Source organism: Budorcas taxicolor, chromosome 5, assembly GCF_023091745.1.
Source record: "Budorcas taxicolor isolate Tak-1 chromosome 5, Takin1.1, whole genome shotgun sequence".
Lineage (NCBI taxonomy): Eukaryota > Metazoa > Chordata > Mammalia > Artiodactyla > Bovidae > Budorcas > Budorcas taxicolor.
Genome location: NC_068914.1, coordinates 126,962,415 through 126,975,111, shown reverse-complemented (window position 1 = coordinate 126,975,111; position 12,697 = coordinate 126,962,415). Strand labels below are relative to the sequence as shown.

General features: G+C 37.8%; 1 protein-coding gene across 1 annotated transcript in view; it reads right to left on the bottom strand.

Annotated features, from left to right (window-relative positions):
* The window catches only part of ITPR2 (inositol 1,4,5-trisphosphate receptor type 2), a 592,637-nt gene that overhangs the window by 259,963 nt on the left and 319,977 nt on the right, over positions 1-12,697 (bottom strand). Inside the window, exon 37 of the mRNA XM_052640930.1 lies at positions 9,603-9,711. Coding sequence (XP_052496890.1) covers positions 9,603-9,711 — 109 coding nt within the window. The remainder of the gene's footprint in view (positions 1-9,602; positions 9,712-12,697) is intronic.

Below are 12,697 nucleotides of genomic sequence, written 5' to 3'. Positions count from 1 at the left end.
TTGTTTTTTAAAAAACTTTTTATGTAACCCATGTTTATTTTTTAATCACAATATCATTTTTCACATACATCCATTAACTACAAATAACTGGAGTACTGATAATATTTTCAACATGATCTTTCAGTCACTGATCTCTACAGAATCAAAGCTTAACTCAAAAATCATTGAGGCAGTGATGTTATTGTCAGATTTTTAGGTGGGAGAGTAAAGTCAAGATGTATTTCAGAACTTTCTAATTTTTGTAATAAGGGTACAGTGATGAATAAATCTGATAAACATGTCACTTTGATGGCCTAAAACAAGTGGCCAAGCCAGCCCAGCAACTGACGAGTAAATTTATAAAAGTAACTGCTTCCTTTGTGCCCACCTTAATGCTAAAAGTCTTTCTGCCCCTATAAAAATATAAAACAAAAACTCCAAAGGGTAAGAGTATACTAACTATATTTCTAAAACAGATCTCTTACTGTAAGGAGACATCAACATAGTTTCATATTCCAACCATTTAGTTACCTAGTTAAAACACAATACACATACCTTCACAAAACAGGAATGGTGGTACAAAAGGTTTATAACATCATTTACTGCTTTAAAAAAATATTAGAATATAGGGGGAAAACTTCACTCACCTCTAAAATGTATGTTTTTAAAGTTCTACAAAATGCATCTGATGCTAAAACTGAAACTTACTTTTCTTTAGCAAAGCAATTATTAAGCTACACTGCACTTTATGTAACAATTCTACATAATTTGTTTATCTGCCTCCTAAAAAAGTGAAATAAGCATATGCATAGAAGGTGAATAATTCTGCAGACTCTTACAATAAGAGAAGTTTGATACAATTTATAAGTTTGCAACAATGTAATTACTGCTGGGACTGACAAGTCTGCATATTTGATGTGGGAGTGAAGTTCCTTGGTATTTTCCTGACATTCTTTTTGCTGCTTTTCAAAATCAGAAACAAAAGATTAATTACAATGAATTTTTTTTCCTGCTGAAGAAAAAAATAAAACCTAGTTAACTCAGTAAATTTTTGAGTTAAAGGTATCTTTAGAAGGTATCTTAAAAAAATAACTCGAAGCATCCTTTCTTAAAGATCTTTATCCCATATCAATCCAGATACCAACTTTCAAACCAAGAAGCTCTGTCATCATTGTACAGTGTGTAAATATCACTTATCCCACCTGGGCATTCGTAAAGATCACAGCTCTCAATTAGATGCTATGTTGTTTGTTGAATGCCACATTTCCACAAGAGGCTATCTACCATGTTATCTTATAAGCATTGCTTGGGACTTTTATATATAATACTCAGGCTACTAGCAACTCAGACATGATCACAGGGTGGGACTTGGGAAGCTCTGATATTGATCTGTAGGTCTGTAAAAAATAATCTTAAAAATCTGCACAGCTCTTGCATCACATTGTTCCCAAACAGCTCAATCTAAAATCTTCAAGCCTTTCCTCAGCAGCTCACTGAATCAAGGCTTTATGCTTTCCAGCACACATGCATACAAATTTTTATCGAAAACAAAACTAAAAAGCTTTTCGTTTTATTTAGGTGAACATCTGAGAAAACAGAAGAGCTGTGATTGTAAATTGTATCATCTGTTTGGTTCTAACATCTTGTTAAGACCTCAGAAGCCAAACTGTTTGGGCGGAATACAAGCTCTCTTCACCTACTCACACTATATACTTTGGTTTCCGCATCAGTAAGAGAGGTGTAATACTACCAATGACAAAGTAAGTGAAAGTATTAGTTGCTCAGTCGTGTCCAGCTCTTTGTGACCCCATGGATTGTAGCTCACCAGGCTCCTCTCTCCACAGAGTTCTCCAGGCAAGAATACTGGAATGAGTTGCCATGCCCTTCTCCAGGGGATCTCCCTGACCCAGGGATCAAACCTGGGTCTCCCACATTACAGGCAGATCTTTAACCAACTGAGCCACCAGGGAAGTCCGATAACAAAGAGTTAAAGATTAAATAAGATAATACATACAAAGGGTCAGGAATAATATCTGATTTTTTAATAAGGTTTCCCTAGTGGCTCAGATGATAAGGAGTCTGCCTGCAAGGCAGGAGACCTGGGTTCGATCCCTGGGTTGGGAAGATCCCCTGGAGAAGGGAATGGCTACCACTCCAGTGTTCTTGCCTGGAGAATTCTATGGACAGAGGAACCTGGGGGGTTATAGTCCATGGGTTCACTATTTTTTATTTATTAAAGAGAGATAAAATACTTAATACTATGGATGACAAAGAGTTAAAGATTAAATGAGATGATACACACAAAGGATCAGGAACAGTATCTGATTTTTAGTGAGTTCCCAAATAAATGCTAGCAATCATCACTTTATAAAAACAAGCATATAAAACCACACCAGAGTAGAAGTGGTTTCTAGATCCCTTTGCAAAATATTCCAAGAATATATAGCATTTCAAACCTGAAAATTTGAAGAACATTGAACTTGACTAAACATCTTTGTTGTCCTGTAGATTTTTTGTACTGTCAGTATAATTTACAAGTGGATATGAATACACTCACAGAGGAAATTATGATTGGCATTCTAAATAGGTCAGTTTCTTTGACTACAAGGAAAGAGACTGTAAATCACCAGATCCACAGGCTATCAGGGCTCTTTATCTTTTCCGGTTCTACAGGACAGAAGCTACGAATTTTAGACATTCAGGATCAGATCTTATAAACATCTTTACTATTTTTTATTTATATATTTCTCCCTTTTATGAGAGAAAAAATTTCTAATGCTCTATAAATCTTAATGAAAATATATACTGAAGGGCGTAAGATGAAGAAAACTGACCAAAAAAAAAAAAAAAGTCCTTCAAGCCAAACCAATCCTCTGTACACAGTTTTTACTATTTCCTGCTCAGCATCCCGACCATCCACCTCCATCCAACCCGTACAGCTCTATCTCCTGACCACCTCAGGTAAACCTTACTCAGACCTGGACCTAAAACACCTTGAAGTACACAAAACTCAGGTGCGGTGCTAAATTAAGCTATGCTGTTAAAAAGCACACACATCCTAACAGGTATTTCTATTTTGTGGTGGAGTCACAGAAATAAAAGGGCTTCTCTGGTGGCTCAGATGGTAAAAAATCTGCCTGCAATGAAAGAGACCCAGGTTTGATCCCTGGGTTGGGAAGATCCCCTAGAGAAGAAAATGGCTACCCACTCCAGTATTCCTGCCTGGACAATTCCACAGACAGAGGAGCCTGGTGGGACACAGTCTACGGGGTGGCAAAGAGCTAAACATGACTCAGTGACTAACACTTCCACCTCCACAGAAATAAGAGTAGAAAAACATGGCACTGAGGATGGGGAATATTAGAAATCACACTGCCTTCAAGACATTTTAAAAAACATTCCTTCTCTTCTCTTTCCCTACACACATTTTCCAACACACATATTTTTTAAAGTGCAAATAAACATGTCTGCTGTTGTTACCTAAAAGGATCCTTTCAAATGGAACCCATCGCAAAGGAACCCTGAGCTTTCAGGGTACTTATACATATCCTTTGTAACTTTTTGCTTTTCTACCAGAATCGCCTAAACAAATAAAACTTTGTAAAATTTTTATACAACTCAGCTAACTCCCTCCTTCAGGAATTTTAATATACAATTTTTCATGTTTTAACCTTCAATAAAAATAAGCATTGTCACTTGTAACAAATGGTACACAGATGATCAGTGGGTTTCACAGAGGCTTGCCTAATAGAAAATTAAATTTTCATTTACTTGTATTATTCTATTTGAAATCTTCAGGATATTACCACCCACATCTTCTCTCTCAGCCTTTGGCACAAAGGAACATAAAGCAAGGAAAAATATTAAGTAAAATTAATTTAGGAGCTATGATCAAAGGGATTATAAATTGAATACATTTTAAAAATCAACTAAATACCAGAAAAATGTAGTTGCATGAATTTTTCCTTAATATTTCATACAGAGAGGACTAATAATATCAGAAAACTATGGTCTCAAAGTCCAAAATTGCTTTAAGGACATCTGTTTCAACCATGAAGCAAATTTACTTCACTGCTCTATTTTTAAATTTTCACCCCTATGCACACACACAGACACACACACTTCTAGTACCAGAGACGAAAGAAGCAAAAATGAAAATGGAGAATTCCTTTGACGGTATTAAATTTAAATTAATGAAGTCTCAAATGTAACATTATGATGTTACTGTTGTTTAGTTGTAAAATTGTTTCTGACTCTTTTGCAACCCCACAGACCAGAGCCCACCAGGCTCCTCTGTCCATGGGATTTCCCAGGTAAGAATACTGGAGTGGGTTGCCATTTCCTTCTCCAGGGCATCTTCCCAACCCAGGGATCGAACTCCAGTCTCCTGCATTGGCAGACGGGTTCTTTACTACTGAGCGACCAGGGATGTGGAGCAACATTAAGATGGCTAATGCAAAAAACCCTGGTGTGAGTTTTCTGTTTTGATTTAATTCTGGGGGATCTCTTGGGAGGGCTTCAATATACAGACAGTAGACACCCAGCTGCTGTCAGGAAGCCGGGTACTAGGTAAACTATGCGACAATGCAAGTCAGTTCTCTGAGTCTCTCCACATTACAAACCTGGACGTACTGCTTCCTGTTCTATATGCTTCCTAGAACTGCTGCAAGGTAGCAAAATATTTTACAGTACTTTGAAAACAGCAAAATGCTAGAAATTCAAAGCAATTTTTGTCATATTCATCCACATTTAAACTGTCCTACATTTTAATCAGCTATAGGTAAGCTCTCCAGTAAAAAGATCATTGTGATAGATTGGGTAATGGCCCTCCCAAAGATGTCTATGCCCTAGCAACAAAAACCAGGGACTGTCACCTTACTTGGTAAAGGAATTTTGCAGGTGTGATTAAGTTAAGGATCCTGCGATGGGAAGATTATACAAGATTATCTAGCTGGTTCCAATGTAATCACAATGTCCTTATAAGAGGAAGGCAGAAGGGCAAGAATAAGAGTGGGGGGTATAACAATGGAGTCTTTCTCTGTGTGTATGTCTGTGTGTGTGTGTGTGTGAGAGAGAGAGAGAGAGAGAGAGAGAGAGAGAGAGAGAGAGAGAGAGAGAGAGAGAGAGAGAAAGAGAAAGAGAGAGAAATAAGGCCGGAGGTGGGGAGGGAGGGTGTTGAAGATACTACAGCTGCTGGCTTTGAAGACAGAAGGAGAAGCCATGAGACAAGGAGTGCAGGAGGCCCCTAGAAGCTAAAAAAGGCAAATAAAATGAATTGTTTCCTGGAGCCTCCAAAAAGAATTCAACTGACATTTTTATTTTAAACTTCAACCTCCAAAACTATAAGATAATAAACATGTGGGTTGTAAACTAATGAGCCACTTGATGAGGATGAAAGAGGAGAGTGAAAAGCTGGCTTAAAGCTCAACATTCAAAAAACAAAGATCACGGCATCTGGTCCTATCACTTCATGTCAAACAGAAGGGGAAAAAGTGGAAAGAGTGACAGATTTTATTTTCTTGGGCCACAAGCCACTGCGGACAGAGACTGCAGCCATGAAATTAAAAGATGTTTGCTCCTTGGAAAAAAGCTATGACAAACCTAGACAGTATATTAAAAAGCAGAGACATCACCTTGCCAACAAAAGTCCGTATAGTCAAAACTATGGCTTTTGTAGTAGTCATATATGGATGTGAGAGTTGGACCATAAACAAGATTGAGCACCGAATTGATGCTTTCGAACTGTGGTGATTGAGAAGATTCTTGAGTCCCTTGGACAGCAAAAAGATCAAACCAGCCAATGCTAAAGGAAATCAACTCTGAATATTCATCAGAAGGACTGATGCTGAAGCTCCAAAACTTCAGCCATCCGATGTGAAGAGCTGACTCACTGGAAAAGACCCTGATACTGGGAAAGACTGAGGGAAAGAGGAGAAGGGGACAACAGAGGATGAGATGGTTGATGGAATCGCTGACTCAGTGAACATGAATTTGAGAAAACTCCAGGAGATAGTGATGGACAGGGAAGCCTGGCATGTTGCAGTTCATGGGGTTGCAGAGTCAGACATAACTTTGACTGAACAGCAATAACAAGTAGGAAACTAACATAGTAACGAAAACACAACCACCTGTTATCCAGAACAGATAATCAGGATTTTTCCTGAAAATATATAGTAGGTTGTAAAATAATGGATTTGACCAGCTTCTGAATCTGTTACCCAAGGCCATTTCATCCAGACTGGTGGGTCCTTTAGGTCCCCTCCACTGGCACAGAAAAGGGAGCACCAGCCATGTAACATGGGCCAACTGACAACATGCAGAGATCGTCCATTGCTGTCTCTTTCCCAGCAGAGGTATCTGAATCATTCTAGATCTAATATGCTTTCTAAAAATTTCATATAGGGAGAAAAGTCTTCTCCTTCCACTAGTAGAAGTGCTTCTCACTCTACAACATTTAGAATTAAAATGTTGACTAAGATCTAGAATTCTTTCAGCTACAGTTTTCTTATTCCATCTTTAATAGACACAGAAATTAAGAAATGATATTTATGTAAGTCTCTTTTAGGTTTTTCTAAGTTAATGACTACATTTCCATATTCCTTAATGTTTAATTCTAGGTTGCTAAACTTTTATCTATTTTGGATATTACATTCTACTATATTCTGTCTGCTTATGACTTAAAATCCAGCCCCCCCAAACATGTTGGACAAAATATACTAATCTTTCTTACTAGTGATATACCTCATTTGTAAAAGTTGTCTGTGATCTGATAAATAAGATTAAGCAGAGAGGAAGGAGCCCTGGTTTTGGCTGTTTCTGGTTCTGGCCCTGCTGTGTGACCTTGGGTAAATCACACTACCCCTCTGGGTCTCAGTGACATCATCTATAAACCAGCTTGGACTACATACCCAGATACAATGTCTTAAAAAGAGAGGCACCATGGAAGCAACCTGGATGTCCATCGACAGATGAATGGATAAAGAAGTTGCGGTACATATACATAACAGAATATTACTCAGCCATAAAAAGGAAAGCATCTGAGTCAGTTCTAATGAGGTGGATGAACCTAGAGCCTATTATACAGAGTGAAGTAAGTCAGAAAGAGAAAGACAAATATCATATTCTAACGCATATATACAGAATCTAGAAAATGGCACTGGAGACTTTGTAATTTACAGAGCAACAATGGAGAAACAGACATAGAGAACAGACTTATGGACATGGGGAGAGGGTGAGACGTATGGAAAGAGTAACATGGAAACTTACATTACCATATGTAAAATAGATAGCCAACGGGAATTTGCTATCTGGCTCAGGAAACTCAAACAGGGGCTCTGTATCAACCTAGAGGGGTGAGGTGGGGAGGGAGATTGGAGGGAGTTTCAAAAAGGAGGGGATACATGTGTATCTATGGCTGTTTCATGTTGAGGTTTGACAGAAAACAACAAAGTTCTATAAAGCAATTATCCTTCAATAAAAAATAAATTAATTAAAAAAAAACAGAGAGACGCACATAGTATTTTGTTAATTCTATTGAGAAAGTATCACTTTTGGCAAAAACAGTTGATAAGTATTCCTCATTAGCTCCTTCACAAAGATAACACTGGGGGTATTGAGGTTTATTTGTATTTTAACAATCCCAATTCCAGATTGGGAAGGCTCAGTGTTAAAAAAGCCTGAGGGACACTGAAGGCACCTTAAGGACAGGTTTCTAGAGGCTAACGGATGAGGAAGGGTGAGGCGGGGAGGGCAGAGGGGGTCCTGTAATACCCAGGCAGTGCAGAGCCCCTGCAGGTTTCTTGAAAGGCTCTCGTGATCTCTGCAGACACTGACAGGACCCCAGAAGCATGTGAAATGCACTCCGTGGTGGCCCTGAGTAAGCTGTGCCATTGGTCTCCATATTCCCAGTGCCCAGACACTAGGGCCACCATTTAATAGTTGCTCAGGCAGTGTGAGCTGCCAGAGTGAATGAGCCTAAAGAGCCTCAGCTGACCCCTTCCCTGAGGATCGTGTCCTGGGGGTGCCGTTCACATCATACTTGATGGGAATAGTGTCTTTGGAGCTCTGAAAACAGCAGCCCTGCCTCCCTTCAAGGAGGTCTCAGGGAACTGGGCACTGGTGTTTTCTAGATAAGAGAAGCGGAAAGCCTGAACTAGTCAGTGATGACCCTAGGAGTGTAAAGGAGACCCAGATAGTAGCATGAATTATTTTACAGTGGTTTGGGAGATGTGCTGAAATTCTCCTGACTAGTCACAGTAAAATTTTGCCTGATTTCTTTCCTAGTTTCCTTTATAGTAATTCAATAATCATCTATTATATAAAATTGAAAGGCTTATCACATATCTTCTGTTAAGCACAAATAACTGTTATCATAAACTTCACTCATCTCTAAAAAATTCATATGACCTCATTTTTTCTACTTTAGGATCTGATATTTCAGCCAATATCAAACAATCTACAGCAATAGTTTGAAGAACCAAAGGAGAAAGAAACAAAAAGTCCCAAGGAACTCTATATACTGTTTTTAAGAACATACCATATAGTCAAACTTATAAGCATATTTCTTGAGTTCTATGGTACAGCAATATTTATTAAAACTGTATTGACCACCTGTATTTTATTAATGTTTCCCAAATATAGTTTTAAGGATGATGAGAACTAATGCAATGCAGAAGTCATTTTGATAATTGAAGCAAACAACTGATTCAAATGCTGTATTTTGAAGCTATCCCCCCTTCTATTAATATCCAAGATTCCACTGCAATTCTTTTCTACCAAAATATGTTAAGAAAAAAAATCTACCACTACAATCTTTTTGGAATTAGATAGCATATACATAAATAAAAATAAAATCTTTCAAATTTTAAAGATACCAGATAATTAATATTTACAGAAACAGAACAAAAATTATTAAGGAGCATGTTATAAATTATGTTTGATACCTAATATAAAAGTAAACAGTAAAGGTAGCTAGCTAAAAAAAAACCTACATTAGATTTATATTTTATATTTAAGTGTATCACCTTGGGTATTAAACATGCTGCCAGCTATCTCTTAATGAGCATCTGAGCTGTCATTTTTAATAACAGGCTGACAATTATTATCTATAAGTTGATATTCCCTGAAAATCATCTGTGCAATATTTAGTATAGTTAAGAATAGAAACTTACAGTTCCATTTATTTAAAAAAGTACTATTTTATAATACTGGGTATAATATTCTAGAAAATGACATGAACATAAATGTACAATGAAAAATCAACATATTCCAAAATGCACAGACCATTTAAATTCACAGCAGAACTTTGTACAAAATCTTAATAATGCTTAAGAAAGATCATTTGGTCCATTGATACTATATGAGAAAAATTTATATATTCATGACAAAAGATAATAATAACAAATAAACCAAATACTTGGGCCATTCTAATCTTAGTTACTTCTCAAATCAAAAGTAAACATTAAGAGATGAATAACATAAAAACTCAAATTATCTAATTCACCTAAGTACACACACTATTAATATGTAATACAAATAATCATATAATAGCCTATTGTAACATTCATTATAGTATTCTAGAAATTCTATTTTATTTTCAAACAGCAAGAAAAAATTTTAAATACCTCTTCCACAAAGCTGTCTTTCTTCTCTAGCATTTCTCGTAAAGTCTGAAGAATTTTAATGCACAATTTTTCTTCTTTTTCCATCAGTTTCTTTGTATGATTAATCAACCTTAAAACAAAACATTAAGCCTTAATAGGATAGTAATTTCTCTTTAAGTCAATAGCATCATATACCAGAAGGAAAGAAATAATCACACCATTATTTTAGAGTATAAAGCAAACTAGATACATATCATCAAAATTTTAAAATTATACTCCAGCTTATAAACTTTGTATTATAAAACTTTTGCTTTATAGTCAGTATACCCCAGGGCTTCTCAAGTTTATTCAGTTAACATACTTTTAGTGGGACACAATACTCTAAAAAGACCAATGAAATGCTGATTATCTTCAAGTCTATCATGTGAACTAAAACAAGTTTATTAGGAAAGAAATATGAATATCTGCAGTATAGTACACTTTATTATATTATGCCATTCTATATTATTTTCCATGTAGTATATCACATTAACTATATAATAGCAGCATACAACACTGGAGCCTTAGCATTAATGGGATGCTTTCCAGTTTCCACTAATAATAACTGCTACTTTTCACTGCTAGGGCTTGGTAGAAATTGGCAGTTTTCGTGATTAGAAGCAAAAAAAAAAAAAGTAAATTCAAGATAGTCTATCCATTTACTATTTTTGCTATAATTTTGGCAAAGATTCTAATTAATTTTACAGTGGTGACCTCTGTAGTGGAGTTCTGTCAAGAGAAATATTTGAGGTCACAGTTATATAACATCTCCAAGAACTCAGAATCAAATAAGATGCTGAGAATCAGAATTTATAGCTTAGCACATACAACTCATGTTGTTAAAAAGCTGGTTCTCAAAACAACCCCGTGAGATATGTCCTCCTAGAAAAAAACAAAACCATGTAAAATAGAATGGAATGATTTGATTTCAGTGACATAACGGGAATCCTATGGGACAGTGCCCCGAGGAAAAGTGAGCTTTCACTAGATAGCGGCTAGTCAGTGCTTATCAAGTGTCAGAGTGAAATATGAGCACTTTCCATGCATTTTCTCCACTTATCCTCACAGCAAGCCAAAGTCATATGTTAGGTTCTATTAACAGGCTAATTTTGCTAATGAGAAAACAGAGACCCAAAGAGGTAAAGCAACTTTCCTCTGGTTACACAATTGTTAAGTTGTGGGATCTGCAAATAGACCAGGTCCATCTGACTTCCAGTAGTCACGGATGGATGTGAGAGCTGGACTATAAAGAAAGCTGAGCACCAAAGAATTGATGCTTTTGAACTGTAGTATTGGAGAAGACTTCTGAGAGTCCCTTGGATGGCAAGGAGATCAAACCAGTCCATCCTAAAGGAAATCAGTCCTGAATACTCATTGGAAGGACTGATGCTGAAGGTGAAACACCAATACTTTGGCCACCATGCAAAGAACTGACTCATTGGATAAGACCCTGATGCTGGGAAAGATCGAAGACAGGAGGAGAAGGGGACAACAGAGGATGAGATGGTTGGATGGCATCACTGGCTCGATGGACATGAGTTTGTGCAAGCTCTGGAGCTGGTGATGGACAGGGAAGCCTGACGTGTTGCAGTCCATGGGTTCGCAAAGAGTTGGACATGACTGAGTGACTGAACTGAACTGAACTGAACCTGACTTCAGAGTCAAAATTCTGAAGCACCGCTCTGTGGAGACAGGACATCCCTCCACTGATGAAGGGAGTCCTAGGTTACATACAGCTGTGTCTTATAAGAAGTTAGAGCAGAGAGAAAGGCAAAAGTCATAAACTGGACAAAGAAGCCATTACATTTTGTTGGGGAGCTGCCTAGGGCTGACCAGAGAAGGTTTCAGAAACAATGTAACATTTAGCTATGAAGATTTCACCTGGCAGGAAACAGTGGAGAGAAGTGATTTCAAAGGGAATGGAAAAAAGAGCAGAGGCAGAAAAGCTGATGTCATGTCCAGGAAATAGGTATACTCTAACTGCCAGCTGACAGCTAAAGACATGGAAAAGGAGAGTGTAAAAAGTGCAGTCTGAAAAGAAAGAACTGGGAATATTACGCTAAAGAGTCTGGAATTTATAGAAAACAGAGCACCACTGTGTTAAAGGAGCTGTATGATCCTGCCTACCTGTTAAAAAGACGGCAGTGGGGACAAGGGCATGGAAGCGTGAGAACAAGTAAGAGATGAACAGGGCACACGATGGGGAAAGGGCATAAGAAGCAATACAGAAATAAAATAGCCATGACCTGGCAAACAATGGCATACAGGAAGTAGAAAAACAGAAGGAAGGGAGATCACAGATGCCTAAAATCTATGAGCTGGGTTAGTAGGTGGAAAATGGTGATGGACAAGGAGGCCTGGCGTGCTGCGATTCATGGGGTCGCAGAGTCGGACACGACTGAGCGACTGAACTGAACTGAACTAATGATAGTTTTAAATGACACCTATTTCATGTTGGGAAGGAATAGTGATTTCCTCTTAGACTTGTTACATCTGGGCAGGGCGCTATATGTCCGTGTGGTCAGGCACATTTATTGGTAGAAAGTTCTCCTGGAAAGAAACAAAAAGCCTCTCTGAAAGAGTTATTCAGTTTTTTCCTATAGACTGTGCTGTCCTTAGCTGCTCAATCTTGTCTGACTCTTTACGACCCCATGGACTGTAGCCCGCCAGGATCCTCTGTCCATGAGGATTCTCCAGGCTAGAATACTGGAGTGGGTTGCCATGTCCTCCTCTGGGGGATCTTCCTGACCCAGGGATCGAACCCAGGTATCCTGCATTGTGGGCAAATTCTTTACCATCTGAGCCACCAGGGAAGCCCAAGAATATTGGCGTGGGTAGCCTATCTGTTTTCCAGGGGATCTTCCTGACCCAGGAATCAAACCAGGGTCTCCTGCGTTATAGGCAGATTCTTTACCAGCTGAGCTACCAAGGAAGCTCATGAAAATCATTTGGTAGACACTAAATTTCTTTTGACATTTTTCTCTCTTAGGCTATTTCTATTTTCCTTAATTCTTCTTTAGATAAAAATTTTTTTTAGATAAAATATTTAATTCACTAACCATTTGAAAATGTTGGTA